The sequence below is a fragment of the Mycteria americana genome, chromosome 12 (genome assembly GCF_035582795.1).
Source record: "Mycteria americana isolate JAX WOST 10 ecotype Jacksonville Zoo and Gardens chromosome 12, USCA_MyAme_1.0, whole genome shotgun sequence".
Classification (NCBI taxonomy): domain Eukaryota; kingdom Metazoa; phylum Chordata; class Aves; order Ciconiiformes; family Ciconiidae; genus Mycteria; species Mycteria americana.
Genome location: NC_134376.1, coordinates 19686467 through 19706187, shown reverse-complemented (window position 1 = coordinate 19706187; position 19721 = coordinate 19686467). Strand labels below are relative to the sequence as shown.

Sequence of the window (19721 nt, the reverse complement as noted above, 5' to 3'; positions counted from 1 at the left end):
CTAGGGCACCCTCCTCACCCCAAATTCTCAGCAGAGCTGGAGTCTGGCACTGCTCCTGCCCCCTGTCTGGCCAGGATATGGGCAGGACCATACCAGTAAGAGTGGCACCTGGGCACGAGCTGGGTATTCGTCTCTCCTCTAAACGTTTTTCTGGGCAGGATGTTCTCCTGGTTGTGGTCCCTAGCAGCAAGGGCTTTCCCTGGTGCAGGCTGCTGGTGGTGCAGAGCTGCTCAAGCAGAGAGAGGCACGATGCTGCGAACTCCCTTGCCTGGACAAGAAGGGCTCAAGGGAGGCTGATGTACTTGCACTGCATCAGTGGAGTCCCGGGGGACTAGAAACGGGACTGGCCTGCTGGGTGGAAAGGGCTGCCGGGGGGCGGCCTTGGTTCATCACCCAGCAGTGAATCTCGAGAGGAGACAGAGTATGCCCTTCCTCTGCATCAGCCCAGCAGGCTTCTTTCTTTCTGGTCAGAAGTCCCCAGCCTGTTTCTTTGAAGTCCTTTAGTCTGAGGTAAAAATTTAGAAGTGTAAAAATAATTCAGGTATTTGTATACACACAGAGCTGTATACAACACACACACATATATATATGTGAATATATACATCTGGGCATTTTGCAGGTCCTTGCAGCAACCCTGGTGGATGGGGGAGGTGGACAACCAGTCTGCCCCCCAGAGACACATGCTTGGTCCCAGTGCTGTTAGACCCAGTTCTGCAGCTGTTGCCCAGGAGCATTAGAAGTCTGCTGCCATCTCCCCGCAGTCATTCATTTCAATGTTGGTGTAATTTTGGGGATGTCTGAAAAGCAACAGACAAAGAAAAGTGCAAGATCAGTCGCTCTGCTCTTTTGCGCAAGGCAGCTAATCTGCATCTCGGCTTTGCACTTACAATGAAGAGGCTGGATGACCGGCCTTCAGCGGGCACAGAGTTTACTAAGGTCTCTGTTAACGTTCTGGGGAAAAACAGGGGCAGAACACCTGCCATCACCTGGCACGTGTACATCAACTTAAAACCACCCTGCTTTCTGAAAGAGATTCCCTAAACCTGACTTACGGTATTTTTTAAATTCCTTTGAAAAAATACATACTGAGTTTTCTATTCCCCAAATGTATTTTAAGACCTTCCCTCATTTTTAACACTTGCACATCAGCCCCGTATCCAATGATGAAAAAAGTTCAGTAAAAATTCATGGAAATAAATCCCCTGGGCTGGTTAAATAACCCATCCACTGTAACATTTATTTCAGACAAACATGCAGCCTGAGTGTTAAGCTGCTGTTTGCCTGCTGACAATGTTAGGGAACGCCAAGTAATTATTTAAAGTGGTGTCATGTTATAATGTGAAAGCAGTTTCCCATCAAGGTAATCCTAAACTGTCTGTTGCTTCCACCCCGCTCTAAGGAGGAGCTCTTCCCTGTGGCCAGAGCATCATCTCTCACTGCCCCTTGCATGCCACGAGCCTTCAGCTTTCTGCTCTCCCACCACAGCACGTTGTAAGTAAGATTGATGGCCTTCACACTGTGCCTATCCATGGCTTTATTGGTGGTTATCTTAACCTCCTGCAGAACCTGCAGCCTGCCACATAAAAAGCAAAGGGGCTTTGCTGCAAAAATTAGGACCAACACATTGGAGTGTTTGGATGCAGCATCTGAATGTAGGTGTTCACCCGAGTGAAGGAGCCTGCGCAGTGATTAGAGAGGAAGCACTAGGGAACGAGAGGGTGAGAGATGCAAGGCAAACGGGAAGGTGGTTTCTCACCTTTTGATGAAGTAAAATGCCAGGCTGACCAACAAGAACATGAGCAGGAGAGATCCCATGACAAACAGGGCGATTTCCCAGCCCTGGAAGGAAGCTGAGGATGCAAAGGCAGAGACGGAACATTGTAGCCATGACCTTTCCTAGCACAGGGTGCCACCAGGAGGTCACAGAATCACAGAGTCACAGAATGGGTTGGGTTGGGTTAGAAGGAACCTTTAAAGATCATCTAGTTCACCCCCCTGCCGTGGGCAGGGACATCTTTCACTAGATCAGGTTGCTCAAAGCCCTCTCCAACCTGACCTTGAACACTTCCAGTGATGGGGCACCCACAACTTCTCTGGGCAACAACAGGTTGGGCTGTCCCAGCCTCCTGATCTGGAGAGCCACTTTTCCATCCCCCGGCTGCACCCCCGCGGCGTGCTGGCTCTGGCCGGCTCCAGCCTGGGTGCCAGCTGCTGCTCCGAGCAATTGGGCTTCAGGGCTTCTGGGCTGTGTGCCCAACAGCTCCAAAAGCAAGGGGCTCCCCAGTGAAGCCCAGTCTCATGAGAAGATTTAGACACCCAAACTTCCTGTGGTATTGCCGTGATAGGGCTGACTACGCCATCGCACTGGAGGAACTGACCGTCATTACCTCTCTCGTAATGACCCACCAGTTTCTAGAAAGCAGCTGTGTTTTCGAAGCATCACCAGAGGTCCCTGGTGGCTTGCCCTGCATTGCCCTTCTCACATGGAGATGTGGCCTGACCGTGGCCCTGGCCCCGCTCGCTGAGCTGGAAGCAAATCACGATGCTTAGCTTTGCCTCGTACTTACCATCACTGTGCGACACGGACGGTGCATTTTTTGGGGCGACGCACTCAGGACTGGTTTTCAGCACTCTTCCATCCACGGAGAAGGGGTGGGGGCTGGCCAGAAAGCCCTGGTGCCAGGTCTCAATGGACTGCTGCTGCTCTAGCTGCCGAGCCCACACCTGGCCCCAGACCTTCACCAAGGAGCCCACGCATGTCAGGTTCAGCTCTGCGGAGAAACAACAGTGGGTTTTGGGTAGTTGGAAACCCTCCAACTGTTGAGGAATACATTGCTCCCATGACTTCATGCCCTGCTCCAGTAACACCCTCCTGCTCCCATGCTCTTCACCCTCTTCTCCCCACCTCTCTGAAATCACGCCACCATGCTGTATCACAGGTAACTTGAGCATATGCTCAACCTTTCTTTCAGTGACAAAAGGGACTTGGAGTTGTCCTCCCAACCCAGCAGAATAGTTTGTACTACACTTTGTAACTTCATGATCTCTACCCATTGGTGAGAGTTGTCTGAAATTGTTCAAAAGGTCAAAAATATGTTTGGGCAAGGGAGACAAAGCATGGCTGTGAAGCCTTCATTTCCTTACAAAACCAGCCAAAAAATAGGAAACATTTCTTCCCATCCCTCAAAAGCTGTAGGCCCCTATGACTTCCAGAAGTTACTTTTTTGTCCAGGTACTTCAGATAAGTATAGGACACTGAAGGAGTCTCATAGAGAAATAGTTGAGAACCAGAGTCCTCTAGAGTGCAAACAGCTTTTTGCTTTGCAGGTTTAGGATTTTCAGTTTGTCTGGCAGACATCTCAAGGCATTATCGGAGACTGCCATTCCTCACGGTCCCTCTAGCTTGCCCTTTCTCTAGTAAGCAGCCTGTGTCAGGCTCTCTCCAGCCCTCCTCGCTGAAATCCCATGTACCCACCACTGATCCTCCAGTTCCCCTCACTCGGGTGCAAGCCTGCAAGTTTGCCTTGAGAAGGGACCATCCTGATGACGAGCAGCTGTGGGTGGGTGAGGGAGGACAGCCCTGCAAACTGGGTGAGCGGGGCGGGGCACCAACCTTGCAGGTAGAGCTCAGAGACTCCGCAGGAGCAATTCTCCTCTAGGGAGCTCACCAAGACCCTTCCCAAGCTTTCCAGCATCCTCCTGTGGTGCAGGGTCCACATGGAACAGTCTAGAGGAAAAGGAGACGTGGTTTTCTGGGTGCAGCTCAGGGTGGTTAATAAGCTCCCAGCTGTGTCCCCCTTCCAAAACACTTGGCTTCACACCTGAGCTCAGGAGCAAAGCTCCTCCAGAGCCTGCGCCCCACCCTTCTCTGCATCCCACCCTCCTCTGCCCCCCTCCTGCAGGGTGAGTCTTCACTTCTGGCCTTCTACCACCATGTACGCCAGCGTCACTCCTTCACCAGCCTCCCAGGGGAGTGGGCAAGAGGCATGCCCCACATGTCCCACCACACGGGCCAGTACAAAGTGGTCTCTTGTGCTGGGAGAGGAGGGAGAGGTCCGCTGCCTGCCCCTCTCAGGAGGCTGGAGGAGGAAGAGGAACCTCAGTTTCATTTTACCCAGGTCTTGACTGCCCCAAGCTGATCCAAGCATGGACTTTGCAGGGGCTGGAGACCCCACTGTACTTTTGCTTGCTGGCTCTGGAGTCAGGACTGAGCCACACCATTTTGTTCCCATGGATGGGCTGAGACGGGAGGGTTTGCTGGCAGCTTCCCTGCCTGTGCCCTTGCCATCATGAGAGACCTGGGGGGGCTTTCCCACCATTGCTGCAAAACTAACAATGCAGAAAGAAATCCCAAGAGCAGGGCTCGGCCCTGCCTGAGCAGAAACGTCTCAAATGAAACACGTGGCCACCTTCATACAAGCACACGCTGAAGCTGTGAGCGAGGCTGCCCTCTTAGGATGGTGGCATCACATCAACACATGGCTGTCTGTACCAGCTCTCCCCCAGCATGTCCTCTTTCATGACTGGGAGGCAGCAGGGTCCCCGCCAGCATCCCCCTCCCATGCCATGGGAAGTGGGGGTCAGCCTCCCATCCCCCTCCAGCCCAGCCCTCCCACCCTGCACCAGTGGGGGCACCCAGCTCCACTCACTGGGTGTCAGGAGGCAGAGGTGGAGATCCACCGCAAAGGCATCCTGGGGACAGCTGTTCTGCAGACCAGGGGTAGGGTCCGAGACGGCAAACTGCAGCTCTGCGCTGGCATTGCCGCAGGCACAACGGCTCAGGGACACAGGCCTGTCCCCAGAAGAGGAGTCAGAGCTCACCAACATGTCACGCACCTTTCTTCCCACCTCCAACCACAAATCCCTCCCAGGCCCCAGTTCCTGATGCTGCTGGGGATGATGGAGAGTTTGCTGGAGCTGGAGCTGAAATCAGCTTTCACAGGGCCATCACAGAGATGGGTCCAGCCAATCCCACTAGTTGGAGAAGACCTGGGCTTGGCCAGAGCAAACCTATTTGGCCTGACTGGCTTCTGTGGGAGTAAGATTGCTGCCTCATTACAGCCAGCCTCCCAAAATTAAAGAGTTTGTCCTCCAGGATAAGAAGTTACAAGCTACACAATATACAAGCTACACAATATCTGCCCCTCCATTTCACTAACCTATTGCTTCCCTCCCCACACCAGGGCTTAGAAACTTTGTCACGGTGTGAGGAACCAGCTTTTCTGGATGCGGTCGTTCAGGGCTGGACTGACAGTGGCTGCCTGGAGTCAGCCCACATGAGCCCTCCCACCAAACCACTGCCCTGACCTGGTGAATAACCACCCCGGTGAGGTTTCAGCACAATGTTTCAGCCAGCCAGAAGCTGGAGATCTCAGTTTCCCGGGAAAACCACACATGTGGGGCTGCACTCCGTGCACACGTGCTTGTAGGGGAGGCTATGAACGCAGAACCTCCTGTCACACCAGATGGGACAGGGGAGCAGAGGACTTGAGGAGGACAGATTCAATTAACAGAGGTGATCATGTGGACAGGAGGAACTCTGCTAGTATTCCCACCAAGAGAAAGGCTCAGCCCTATTTGTTGTCGACTCCACCTAGGAGCGAAAGGGATGTCAGGTTTTGTTTTGTTCTCCTGCTCACAGGGATATCCTTTTTTGTTTGGTTTTTTTTTTTTTTAAAGAAAAAGTTTGGCAAAGAAGCATATGCAGCTGCTATCTGTAAAGGCTGCATTCCTTCATGTGATGCCATGCATATCCCTTGGGGAGAGCAAGTTAAGTGAGCAGTGGAGGAACAAAGTTCAATTCTCTATGCCAAGGGCGAGGAAACATTTTCCATTGCAACGTGCTATCCACCTCTCTGTTTTTCATCACAGCGCCGGTGAATGCATTCAGCCGTACAGGACGCAGGACAAGGCAGCAAGTTCAGCAACATGCCAGCTGGAGGCTCTGGGTGCGGGGATCCCAAAGACATTTTCCTAGAGAAGTGACCTCACCTGTCATCCTTGCAGGGCACAGCGTAAGATGGTCCGAAGAAGTCCAAGTGTCCTCCAGCTGGGCTGGGCTCACACGTGTAAACCAAGGCATCCACCAAGTTCTCTGATGTTGCCTTTGTGCCACCAGGAATCAAGCTGGTGCTGTACACAGCAATAGCGCTGGAGCCTTCACTAGCAGCAGAGATGTCCTTGAAAGTCAGGTTTGTGCCATCTGGAAATGCCAGGGGAATAAGTGGGGTGAACATCTAGATAGTGTTAGGCTGAGCCTTGAGCCTGACAGGACAAGCTGGTAACGAGGAGAACTCCAAGAAAAGAAACGAAGACAAAATAATGGTGGTGACTGAGGCCAAGTAAAGCTGTAAAGCAGCAACTGCTTGCTGTGAACACAGGTTTCCAAAAAGATCAAGGTTCCTCTGAGATGCAGAGTCCTCTTCATGGAGCCCAGCCAGAATTTAAGGTGAACAAAAAATAAATCAAGGTAAATGAATGTGCCGAGGAAACACCACCTCAGGACCAGGAGGAGGCAGCCGCACTGTAGGGCTCAGTGAGCATCAGTGAACGTGGCATCAGTGAATGACCAGACAGACCTGGTGGACCCTGCTTCTCCTGAAAGCCCCCCTGTCTTGGTACCGGCAAGAGGACCTTTCAGTCCTCCTGGTCCCTCTGCACTGCACGGGGAGCTCAGCAGAGGCACAGAGGAGGATTAAGCACCTTCTCAGCTGGAGTGTGATGGAACAGCCCAGGCAGAACAAAGAGAGAAAAAAAAGGACTAAAGGACAGGAAAGGCAAGGAAGAGTTGTTCCCCAAGCCATGCACCCTTCTCCATCCCTTTCCTCAAAGCCACTCAACCACCTGCCCATTTGTTTGAAGACAGACCACACGCCAGGTCCGTGCCATCAGCCTCACCGTGCCCGTGCCCTCCGTCCAGTGCAAACACAAACAGCCCCGTGGCTCCAATGGTGCCCCTCAGTGGGACGCTGCCATATGCCTTGCCCTCCTTCCCCGAGAAGAAGACCAGGCTGAGCCCTCCCAGGCTGGTGCCAGGCTTCCCCTCCAGCTCAACGAAGCGGTAGCGGGTAGCACCACTGGCCAGGCACAGCTCACTGATGCGGACGGCAGGAGGGGCCAATGCCGAGGACCTGCTGCAGAAGTTCTCCCCCAGTGGTGTCACCGTGGTCACCTGCGGGGAGACACAAAAACTGCTGCCACCCCTGCTGCTCCCATTTCTTCAGGTGGAGTGACGGCTGCTCACAGTGTTACCTCTTGTTTGTGCCTCCGACAGCTCCCTGGTGAGGCCCAAAGAGGACATGATGGTTCTGCCTCACACGAGCTGCCCCTCACTCCCACCATCTGTTCAAGGGTTGTCCTGACTGTGAGGTCCCATCACCATGCATCCCCATCACTGCCTTTGCTCCCACCCTCAGGACTAGGAACAATTCTCTTTGCCTACTGTCAGGAGCACTTCTCCACTTTTGTCTCCAGTCCACAGCATCACTTCCTTGTGGTCCTCTCCCACTGCAAACGCACCTCCCTCCTGCCAGCTTCTAGAGCAGTTTTATTGCCCCAGTTTTGGACCTGAGCACACCTCTGCGCTGGCCCGATCCCAGCAGGCATCAGCAATGGAGCAGCAAAGCCCTCCCTTACCCAGCTTTGTGCAGGACAAGCATACATAGTCTGTCATGCTCCTTCAGGGGGACTATCTGAAACTAGACGTTTTGAAATAAAAAGGAACAGTTCAGATGAATTAACACAAATCAGTCACACCAGTGGTCGAGGCACGTCCTTCACACATCGGCCCTGCAGGAAGTTGGGTTTCAGGGAGGTGGCATGCTGTACCACACATCCTGAAGGTGGCACCCAGCGAGGGGGGGTGAAGAGGTGGCTCCACATCTGGCTCGGGGTAACTCGAGGGTCCAAGGTGCTGCCCACAAGCAGACTCCCTGGTTTTGGGGCTGGTGGCATGTGAGCTGTCTTCAGGGATCTCCTGGTTCTGAGCCACGCTGCACAGGGCAGGGAGATGTCACCTGGCCAACAACAGGCAGGTGAATGGGGCAGGGAGGTGAGGACTGGCGAGAGTATCGGCAGATGGCAGGAGGTAGATGTGGCTCACTAGAATGCTCTGCTCTCCCAAATAAAGGACATACTGAAACATGACCTCTGCCCTCCCAGTGACTATGGATGGAGAATGGACATCTGCCCTCTTAGTGACTACGGGCAGAAAAAGGACATCTGCCATCAACCCACCTGGAAGCTGCTCTGGAGTTTTGCACTCAGGCTGTGGCAGCGGCTCAGAGATTCATCCTCGGTGCTGTGAGAATCATTTTCGTACAAGATACTCTGCCCTGGTACCAGCACTCTGACCAGCTGGTCTGCCTTCTCCAGCATTCGGGACGTGTACACCACAGCGTCCACCAGCCCCTCTGCAGTCACAGCCATGTTCACTCCATAGAGCGTGGTGTTGCTGTAGTAGAGAGCCACAGCATCTGCCCCATTCTGGATGGTGTTGGGGGGCAGCCTGATCATGGGTGCTGGGCTCACAGCACTGCTCCCCACCAGGAAGTAACCCAGCTCATCTGTGTGGTGTCCAGACAGGTCCAACACCCGGTACGCCCGGCTATTTTTACCGTTGTAGAGGACCAACCAGTATCCCTGGAGGTCAAAGCGTGTCCGTCCAGTGTAGAAGAGTTCAATGTACTCTGCATCCTCTCCTCCCCCTGGGTTGTCTGGGTTCACCTCGTTGATGAGTAGCTTGGCCACTTCTACAGAAGGTTCTTGAGTCCCTTCTGGTATCTCTGATGGGACACCTTGGAAAGCAAAAATGTCACAAATACGGGCTTAAGCACAGAGCCCCAGGGAAACAACACAACGTTGCACACTATTTTGCTGGGGTGAGACCCAATTCAGCAGAGGACTGAGGATGCTGGCTCAGATTTTTATCATCTGTGTGCTCCATACTCCTTAGAAGACCCCTGGCAATACTCTGGCTAATACCAGCTCTAACAACAGAGCTCGCTGTTATTCCAGATAATGAACAATATGGGCTCTAGTAACTGGATGCGATGGAATTGGAAGGGATCTTTGCCAGAGTTGGGAAACTGGAGGGAGGGACACCTCCCTCTTCTAGGAGAGCTAGACCCACAGGTCCACCCTCAAACACATCATATCCCCCAACCTGCAAGAATGATGACTGGTACCTGGAGGCAAGTCTGGCACATTAATATCCTTGAAGCAGGAGCTTTCTGCTGTGATGTTCCTTCTGTCAAAACTCACAAGTCTGGGTGTCTCTAGGAAGGTCTTGAAGGCTAGCAGCAGGCTGCTCAGCTGGTCCTCTGACTTAGCAGTTAGCAGAGTGGTGAACACAAGCCCCTGGTCCTGGCAGGCTGCCTTTGGCTCTGTAGAGGCAAGCAGAGAACTGCCTCAGTTTCCCCACGCTGCCAAAGACCCGCTTTCTCCTGGAAGAGACACAAAGCTCACCAGCTCATCTCTACCACTGCTGCGTTCCTGGTCAGACTGACTCAGGGCAGCTCATAACATCCGCACAATGCTGTGAGCTCTGCCTGTGCCAAGGGGCATCCTGGGACCAAGTCACACAGCACACCCAGATACTGTCCTCATCCTTTTGAAGCCTTGTAGTCCCAACAGCGAACAGAATAGTCTCTTTGGGGGTGTCTAAACATAAGCTAAACATAACACTGCTGACAATGCAGGCTGCAAAGTCATCGCTCTTCTCTTCATGTGTCTGCTCATCCCACCCGCACACTAACCTAGTAGGGATATCAGAAAAGCAACGCAGACCAGTAAGGCCACTTGCATTTCTGCTTCAGCTTGGCTTGGTTCATATGGATAATAAGGTCAAGTAGGCAAAAAACTCCTAGTCGAGATGTCAACCCTGTTGCCACATCTGTCTGACTTCAAATGCTTAAGGCCAAAATAGCTGGTGGTCTGCAGATGAGCACTGATGTCTGTTGGTGGAGCTGCAGATGGGCGCACTCTGTGGAACATGGAAGAACAGCACCATGCTCTACCTAACACTCAACATTTCTGTCATCAGCACCAAGATCAAATTAGCTGGGATCCAAGCCAGGAGGACACAATGCAACAGGGAACACAGGGCTGAAAATCAGAAGCAAATGGGCTTTAACCACTGGTGGTCCCTGGACTGCTCCGCTCTTGCCCAGCTCACCTTTGAAGTAAGCAGCAGAGACTCCACAGCTGCAAGATCCATCAAGGGCCTGGACCAGAGTCATGAGGATCTCTTCCGACTTCACAAGCCACTCCTGGCAATCTAGGAAACAAAAAGCCAACTGTTACCCAGCCAGTGCAACCTTGGTCACGGGATCCAGGTCGTTCTGGGATGGGTGCAGCTCAGCTCCTGCTTATCACTCAGAAGGCCCAAAAAGGCTTCACTTCACCCCGAGCAGTTGGGTGTGGGAATGAAGACTGGAGAAGCTCCGCTTGGCATGGGTTGCCATGAAGAAAAATATTGCAGAAAATTGTCAGATGTCCTAGTTGCATTTCCTTTGGTGTTACGTTCACACAACCCAGCACGACTCTGGGTGGTCTTCCTGGACAGCTCCAGCTTTGTGCACGTGCTCTTGTCCTTAGGAGGTCCTGCCTACAGGAGCAGAAATAACTAATACCCACCTGCTACACGAAGGCAGAAGGAGAGAGTCTGGCTGAAGCGTTTGCTGGGGCAATCATTGAACTTGCCAGGGGTGGGCCTGCTGAGGACGTAGGACAAGGAGTCCCGAGTCACAGAGCAGCAGTTGCACTGGCTCATGGACATATCTCCCAGCTGGTGCCTGCAAGAGACAGACTTGTAAATGAAAGAAAAGTTGACCTTCCAGCTGGAGACCTGTGTCCTCTTCACCCACCAGTCACACCTGCTTGCACCAGAGGGTGAAACCATGCACTTAGAGTCTCCTCCCTTCACAAGGTTTGGAGATCCTCATCAGTACCTCCTTGTCTCAAAAAAAAAAAGCCCAAGAGCTCACTAAATCTTGAGAGAAAAGAGCATGGGCTTCATCCAACCCTTTCTCTTCTAGCACTGGCTGCTTTTTTGACTGATCTGAAGACAGGCAAGATAGTACAGACACACTCATGCTCAGCCTGGGACCACTGGGAATAACGGTGGGGTGCAGCTAGAGAAACTGGAAAGGCAGCACCTGAAGATGAAATGCTTGAGCAAGAGCCCTCAACTCAAAGGCAAAGAGCATGACCGGGGGTTGGACTAGATGACCTTTAAAAGTTCCTTCCAACCCAAACTATTCTATGATTCCATGATTCTGTGAAGCCCCACTGTGAGGAGCTGCACAGAGCAGAGCTGCTCAGAGCTCCTCGGGGAAGGAGACCACCTCCTTATGGGTCAAGTGCAGGTTTTGTTTCACAAGTGGGAGGAAGAAGAGCAAAGGGAGGAATAGGAATATGCTGTGAATAAGGGGTGACCCTGTCATGGGAGTAAACTACACCCTTTCCTGATGCAGTTGACACCACTGTAGTCTCAAATGGTCTTTTCACAGGCCCATCTAGAAAGGGTGAATCTCCTCCAGCTACAGAGCCAGGATATTGGTACTTAGTTGACAGTTACACACAGAGGTCAAGTCTGGTGCTTTGCCATCAAAACCACAGACAAGAGCTTGCCCAGATTTTTTTTGCTTATTGCCTGGTTCTACACACCCCACCCCATCTTCACATGCATGGCACCTCGCTGCCTCTGCTCCTCCACCTGCTCCACTGTCCTTTACCCACTCTGTTGTCCTCTCTCTCCCGTTAGTAGAGCATGCCTAAAATGTGAAGGAAACAGTTCTCAAGTCTCCCAGAAGTCTGAGGTTACTAACGTTTCCCTTAATGCACAAAGACAAAAGGAAACCCAAAAACCAAAAAGAAAGTGGCTCAACCCAGAATGAACAGTAACCCAGCTTCCAGTCCTTGGTTTGGATGAAGCAGGGCAAGAATTTCCTAGCGGGTGAGGTGAGAGATACTGAAGTCCCTCCCTTGCCCTCATTTTGACCTAAAATTCCATCCTGAACCTAAGAAAAACCTTTTCTTGTTGGAAGTGGTACTGGAAAATTTATGATATTGACCATTACACTTTTATAAATAATAAATAATAATTAAAATTATCAAATAATAACCAGCAATCATTTGGTCAGAAAATTCCTCCTCAAGTACTTTACTCTGCAACTGTACAGCTGCACCAGGACTGCTGTGGAGAGGGGGACACCTACAAACTCAGGCCAGGCAGTGGAAAAAGGCCGGGACTCAATATCGGCACGAGGAGACCCTGGTCTGGAGGTGGCACTTGTCTTCCAGTCCTGACTGGGGTTTGGGACAGCAGGCAAGGGCAACTCTGGTGCCAAACTCTCCTCCCAGCCCTGCCCAGCCTCTCACCGCTTTTCCTCGTAGGCAGGTCTGCCAGGGGTCAGGGTCTCCAGCAGCTCAGGGTTCAGTTCGTCGTTGGTCGTGTACACAAAGGCATCCAAGAGGCCTGTCACTGGCAGCGCCTTCCCCGGGACAAGACTGCTGCTGTTGCCTCTGTAGAGAGCAATGGCATTGGGGCCACCTCTGAGGACAGGACGGGTGGTGTTCTCCGGGAACGGCAGATCCACTGCACACCAGCAAGGAAAGGAACAACGATGGCACGTAAGCAACACATGAGTGATACCCCCCATGTAGGTGTGCTGGTTTTGGCTGGGGTAGAGTTAATTTTCTCCATAGTCGCTAGTATGGGGCTGTGTGTTGGATTTGTGCTGAAAACAGTGTTGATAACCCAGGGATGTTTTTGTTCCTGCTGAGCAGTGCTGACACAGAGTCAAGGCCTTTGCTGCCTCTCACCCCACCCCACCAGCGAGTGGGCTGGGGGTGGGCAAGAAGCTGGGAGGGGACACGGCTGGGAGAGCTGACCCCAACTGCCCAAAGGGACATCCCACCCCATATGGCCTCATGCTCAGCATATAAAGCTGGGGAAGAAGAAGGAAGGGGGGGACGTTGGGAGCGATGGCGTTTGTCTTCCCAAGTCACCGTTATGCGTGATGGAGCCCTGCTTTCCTGGGGATGGCTGAGCACCTGCCTGACCATGGGAAGGGGTGAATGAATTCCTTGCTTTGCTTCGCTTGTGTGCGCAGCTTCTGCTTTACCTATGAAACTGTCTTTATCTCAACCCACGAGTTTTCTCACTTTTCCGATTCTCTCCCCCATCCCACCTGGGGGGAGTGAGCGAGCGGTTGTGTGGGGCTTAGTTGCCAGCTGGGGCTAAACCACAACAGTAGGAAACCAGCATCTCTTTGGTCCTGGACAGCAGGACACAGGAACTCAGAAAGTGGCTGGGATTGTCTGGTTATTGCAAATTTGACATCTGCTGCCCCATGTTTCTGCTCACTAACATTTCTCACGTTCGCTCAGCCTGAATTTCCCCATTCGTGGCCAGATCCACAACGTGGAGGAGGCTAGAGGGGGAAATCTGTGCAGAGTTCATCCTGCTATTTTGGTTTTGCGAACAGAGAAGCTGATTTATGCGTTAGCAAGGGAACTGGAAAGCAAGTGCTGATGTGAGTCTGTCTACAGTAAAGTCAATTTTTAATTCTAAAAGAGATCTGCAAAATCCACTAACCTTTCAGGTAGCAGTTGCTTTAATAGTACACAAAAATATTTAAGAATTTACATTTTATTCTAGCATTTAACAGTCCTTGGTTTCTACAAACACAAACGCTCTACACATACACACACACACACATACACACACGCATATTCAGCAAAGGTCCAGATACCAGCACACAGAATTAAGGCCGAGGTTTGGCAGAGCTTTCCAATTTCCTTCCTCGTATTTACTGTTCCCTTCACAAGCCATTTCCCCACCACCCAGTAGGAACTGCTGAGGCTATTAAAAAGCAGCAGAGTGCTGATATTTGTTCTCCTTGTGTAAATGGCTTCAGGGAACAAACATTAAAGGAGGAATCACATAAGAGGCAGAAGGGTAAGGAGAAGTGGTTACTCCTTGAGAAGTGCCACCAGGGCACCTGCACGCTCTTACAGGGGCAGTCCTGTGCCTTAGCCCTGATGCATCCCTGCCCAGGGGACTGTTTTTCCCCTGCCTGACTAATCTGGTGACCTTCTACAATGGATCGACTGCGTGGAGGATAAGGGAAGAGCAACTGATGTCATCTGTCTTGACTTCTGCAAGGCCTTTGACATGGTCACACAAAACATCCTTGTTTCTAAATTGAAGAGATATGGGTTTGATGGGTGGACTATTCAATGGATAAGGAAGTGGCTGGATGGCCGCATCCAAAGAGTTATGGTCAACAGATCTATGCCCAAATGGAGATCAGTAACAAGTGCTGTCTCTCAGGGGTCTGTATTGGGACCGATATAGTTCAACATCTTCATTAATGACATAGGCAGTGAGTGCACCCTCAACAAGTTTGTGGATGACACCAAGCTGAGTGATGCAGTTCATACACTTGAAGGACGGGATGCCATCCAGAGGGACTTTGACAGGCTGGAGGAGTGGGCCCATGTGAACCCCATGAAGTTCAACAAGGCCAAGTGCAAGGTGCTACAGCTGGGTCAGGGCAATCACGAGTATCAGTACAGACTGGGGGATGAATGGATTGAGAGCAGCCCTGCAGAGAAGGACTTGCGGATATTGGTGTACAAAAAACTGGATATGAGCCGGCAATGTGCACTTGCAGCCCGGAAAGCCAATTGTATCCTGGGCTGTATCAAAAGAAGCATGGCCAGCAGGTCAAGGGAGACAATTCTGCCCCTCTACTCTGCTCTAGTGCAACCCCCCTGGAGTACTGCGTCCCGCTCTGGGGGTCCCAGCACAAGACAGACCTGTTAGATCAGGTCCAGAGCAGGGCCATGAAAATGATCCAAGGGCTGGAAGAACCTCTCCCATGAAGAACGGCTGAGAGAGTTGGGGTTGTTCAGCCTGGAGAAGAGCAGGCTCCGGGGAGACCTTATTGCAGCCTTTCAATACTTAAAGGGGGGTTATAAGAAAGATGGAGGGAGACTTCTTACCAGGGCCCGTACTGATAGGACAACGGGTAATGTTTTTAAACTGACGGAGGGTAGATCTAGATTAGAAGAATAAGGAAGAAAAGTTTTGCGATGAGGGTGGTGAGATGCTGGAACGGGTTGCTCAGGGAAGTTCTGGGTGCTCCATTCCTGGAAGTGTTCAAGCTTAGGTTGGATGGGGCTTTGAGCAACCTGATCTAGTGAAAGATGTCCGTGCCCACAGCAGGTGGGGTGGAACTAGATGATCTTTAAAGGTCCCTTCCAACCCAAACCATCCTACGATTCATTTGAAAGTTTCCCACTGGCATCTGTCAAGGGAGGACTTTTGCTCCAGTGCTCTCACAGCTTTAAGTTCTCTGCAGTGATAGGCAGACAGGCCTTACAAAGACAGGACTAACAGCCAGGGCTGTTTCAAGAGCTCTTGTCCCAAATCTGAAGTAGTCAGGTTAAATCAAGTGGTCAGCTTCTCACAGAGTGCTCAGCATGAAGTCACTATGAAAGTATCCTTTTAAGATGATTAAAATGTAATCACACAGTGTCATTGGGTGGTTTTTTGGGAAAACTTTTCACAAAAATGTGTGTGCAGTATGCTTGAGACATCTTGACAAAGCCTCATTGGAAAAAAATGCCAAAGCGTATCTCCAGCCACCTTCTTGACTTGAATGAGCCTTGAGGAACAGTTGAACATAATCTTTAGGAATTTCCTGCTTAGTCTGCAAGCTGGTTGTGCTTCCGCATTGCTTTCTTTGAACCCGCTTAGCTGTTGACTGCTAACAGCCCCAGCTCATCCAGAGGTAAGAGCAGAGCACCTATCCTGGTGAGAAAAGCAGAGCTCAGGTGGACAATCAGCCCTTCTACTTGTGGCAAGAGAGTATTTGGAGCAGTTTGAATTGTAAAAAGGAGCTCAACTGCCTTAAAAAAAAAGTTTTAGTTGCAAAAGTATTTTCATTTTTACGGGAACCAGCTTTGTAAGGGATGAATATACTCCCTGACTCAGAAATCATGAGTCAGTGAATCTGCAGAGTCAGTGTCTCCAGCTGCCAAAATCTTCTTTTGAGGTGCCCAAAATAACAAGATATTTCTTCCTCCTCTGGTGGCCTGGAAGAAATTTTGAATGTTGGGAGGAAGTTTAGATTGCAGCTTCACACAGCTGATATATGTGACCTACATTCGCAGATGGTGCAATGGAAGAAAAGCCCTTGTGCTTTTTCGAGAAGAGAGTATGTATCTGCTGTGAACGACCACCAAGCTACACATAGAGAAGGGGGACACTTCAAGGAGACGTGGCGCAGTCAGGGTCCCACGGCAGGCTTGCCACGGGGCTGGGAGCAGAACTGCATCCTCCTGAGCAGGCACATGTGGGCTTCTGACCTCCATGAGGTCCCCCACCTGGAGCTCTGCAAGTCTACCACCGCTGCGAGACATACCACCTCCACTTGTTTGTCCTGAAACCACCTCCTTCTACCTTCTTTAGGTGCCCTTTAGTTCTTGTACCAGGAGAAAGAGTAAGCAATCAATCGCTGTCCACTTTCTTCAGGCTACTCACATTTCTGAAACCTCTGTCAGGACCCTCCTAAGCTTTCTCTTTTCTAGGCCTACTTAGTTATTTCTTCTGTGGAAGCATTTCCAGAGCACTATCCATCCTAGCTGACCTTCTCTGAATGTCTCCAATTCTAATATATCCTTTTTGAGATTAAGGTATTGTACGACACAGGACACAGAGATACAAGCAAACTGTGAATTTATACAGTGGCATAGAAAATGGCCTCCATTCTTTCCTCTTCTCCTAATAATTTCTAATACTTAATTTGCTTTATATAATTCCTTTTCCAATAATTTCTAACATTGGATTTGCTTTTTTACTTGCCACTGAGTTCTGAGTCACATTTTCACTGGTCTCTCAGAATGTCAAACAACAATAAAAAACAACAGCATCCTCCAGCCCCAAACTTGGCTCCCCCAGCTCTGAGGCAGTCATCAAAATGCAGTCCTTACCTGGGGTTTTGCTTTCTGCTGGACCGATCAGAAGTAGCCCATCCAGTGAGGTTTTGCCGTAAACGTCCATGGTGAAATAAATGTCTTTGGTCCGACCATCGATCAGCACCAGTACCATGTCCCTCAGCATGGTGGAGTGGGGACCCTGAAGCTCTATGAACTCGAACTCTTCAGAAGAAGAGGCAGCAAGGACCTCACTGATCAGGACAGCAGACGCGTTCAGCTGAGAAGTTAGGATGCAGTGGTTGTCTGTGCCTGGGGTGGGCACGGCCACTTGGAAGATCCACTGAGAATCTGCATTGTGGCACCTTTCTATTGACTCATCCATGGTGCTGAAGGTGGAGTCCTCCAGGAAAGCATCTCTGCCAGGGGTCAGAACCCTGACCAGCGTATCTGCTCTGTCCGTCTTCTTAGTCTTATGGACCAAGGCATCTACTAGTCCATAATTTGTGACACTCATGCCCTCCTTGTAGGTCCCTTTTCCATAGTAGAGAGCAATCGCGTCAGGGCCATTCTGGATAGTGTTCTTAGGAATAACTATAGCAGGGTTCACAGAAGAGGAGCCAACGAGAAAGAGCCCTTGGCTGTTAGTAACTTTGCCCTGGAGGTTTAAAACTTTGTAGGCTCGGTTTCCATTGCCATTGTAGAAGACCAGATAGTAGCCATCCAAGTGGGCCGTTTGACCACTGGTGTGATAGAGCTCCACAAACTCGGAAGTGTCCTGTCCTGGGCTGTCAGCATTGACTTCATTAATCAAGAGGGTATGCTCTGTTTTCTGGTCCCTGGGGTTTTTTATGAGATTCTGAGCAGCAACCTTGGGAAAACAGACGTACACAAGTACCATCAATCCGATCAGCCAGATATCTCCCATGATGAAGGCTGGGGTTTTTGTTTCAGTTCAAATCTAGAGGAGAGGGGCCTGTCCTTTTCACAGCCACAAACAGAGCACAGAAGGAACCTGCCACCACTTTGCTGTTGCAGGACAGCAACGCAAGGCCTCCGACCTGGATGCTGACTGGCAGAGGCACTGGCAGAGGCAGGCACACTTCTTCAGGGAGTTCTGGTTTGCAAAGCAAAGCAGCAATCCCACAAAAATCAGACGGAGAAGGGTATGGCTTGAACAAGAGATTTCCCAGCTCAGCTCCTTTAAAAGTCAGGGCGGTGGAGAAGAAAAAACTTGTTAGGAAACACAGAAACACACCACCAACATTTAACAGCCTTAAAGCCCCTGTGTTTCTTCAGAGTTTTATCAAGATGCATAACAGCGACTGCAATGGGACAAAGCCAGCAGTTTTCAGTCTTCGAAACCCTGAGACTTGCGTGAACACTGAAAGTTGTACAGTGTCTGTGTTAATAGTTATTTCCCTCAGTCCAATTTATTCCACAGGAATTAACACAAAATGGCACTAAAGATGATGGTAACCATCTTCTCCATCAACGTGAGGGTGAGGAAGGAGAGGACAGATGGGTTTGGCTGGATTCTTGTCGCGTGATCGCAGAGCAGCTCCACTGACCACCACACCAACCAACCCTGCTGCAGCTCTGGCAGATGCAGAATAAGTCTGCAGAATAAGCAGTGGGGAGGAACTGACAATTTAAGACACTTGGGAAAAAAAAAAAAAGAGATTTGTTTTCCCATTTCCAGAAGTATTTCCACAAACAGCCTTACCATCGCCTGCTGAGTTTAGATGACCTCCTTGCAGCCTTTGGCCAGCTGAGATCAGACACGCGGAGGTTTCCAGCCCGCACAATGCTTACCAGCACGGATGCCGGAGCCCTGCCTCCTTCCTGTGCTGTGGGGCTACATCCACATGGGGCTGATGGATCAGGAACGCACCTAACCCTCCAGCTGCTTCAAGTCACAGCTGATGATCACAGCAGCCCAAAGGGGTGACTGCTGTGCGGGTGGCTACCTGCAGTCTTTGTTAGGTGAAGTGCCAGCTGCCGTGGGACCGTAGCATCTCAACCTTCAGCTACGGACGTAAACACCCAGGCGTGCGAGCGAGCCTGTACGGTCTCATTTATCACGGCCACCTGAGCTACTGCCCGTGCACAGACATCTTGTCACAAACAGGAGGAAACTGCAATAACTCCAAAGCATGAAGCTGACAGTGATTCACAAAAGAACAGACCCCGATGGAGAGGTGACCCTGAGCCACTCTGCCCCAAAACACCTTTCCCTTTTGCTGTGCCTGACAGCCCTTAAGCTCATGTGCTCTCAGGCTACAGAAGATGGAGAAGCACACACCTGCCTCATGCCTCCACCACACAGGAGCAGCCCAGTGCTGCTCTCTCGTCTGTTAGATGGTCACTATCAAAAAGGTCTCCATTCCCTTTCAGGCACAGATCATCCCCAAAATCACTAGCAACATCCCCCCTCTGGCAGACTCTTACTCCTGCCCAGCCTCCAAAGAAAAAGAAACTGTACCAGCTTCTCCCCGCCAAACCCATCCCCACAGGTGCCCTATTTCCACGGTCTCTCCCCATTTCAGTTAAAGGCAGGATAAAGGAGGAGGAACACAGAGGGGAGCTCCTGTCCAGGGGCGTGCGCAGGGCAGAAAGAGACCCGCCAGAAATCGGAGAAAACAGCAGGAAAAAAATATCCTCCCCCCTCCCCAAGCTGGACAGACTGGCAGGGCAGGAGCGGGGCGGGATTTCCCGGCGCAGCAGGGACCGAGCGGCGGCCCCCGGCAGCCCCTGCCCCGGCTCCCGGCTGA

At 51.2% G+C, this 19721-nt stretch overlaps 1 protein-coding gene across 2 annotated transcripts; it reads right to left on the bottom strand.

Moving 5' to 3' along the window:
- Positions 1-585: 585 nt before the first annotated feature.
- Positions 586-18051, bottom strand: LOC142415866 (uncharacterized). 2 transcript variants are annotated; one of them, XM_075514704.1, is made up of 13 exons: positions 17005-18051; positions 12382-12598; positions 10636-10793; positions 10175-10276; positions 9186-9383; positions 8236-8795; positions 6898-7171; positions 5992-6202; positions 4650-4792; positions 3614-3727; positions 2568-2771; positions 1757-1850; positions 586-797 (listed from the first exon to the last, which is right to left on the bottom strand). In XM_075514704.1, exons 1-13 carry the CDS (start codon positions 17873-17875, stop codon positions 734-736), a joined length of 3210 nt encoding a protein of 1069 aa, XP_075370819.1. In that variant the 5' UTR covers positions 17876-18051; the 3' UTR covers positions 586-733. The 2 variants fall into 2 exon arrangements, with proteins under 2 accessions (XP_075370819.1, XP_075370820.1); XM_075514705.1 differs by lacking the exons at positions 586-797; positions 1757-1850; positions 4650-4792 and having other exon boundaries at positions 2633-2771.
- Positions 18052-19721: the final 1670 nt, after the last annotated feature.

Coding starts and splice junctions, on each gene's coding strand:
- LOC142415866 (XM_075514704.1), bottom strand. CDS start 17,875: ATGGGAGATATCTGGCTGATCGGATTGATGGTACTTGTGTACGTCTGT. Junction 10,794..12,381: donor CCTGCCTACGAGGAAAAGCG/GTGAGAGGCTGG, acceptor TGTCTCTTGCAG/GCACCAGCTGGGAGATATGT. Junction 9,384..10,174: donor CTCTGCTGCTTACTTCAAAG/GTGAGCTGGGCA, acceptor TTGCCTCTACAG/AGCCAAAGGCAGCCTGCCAG.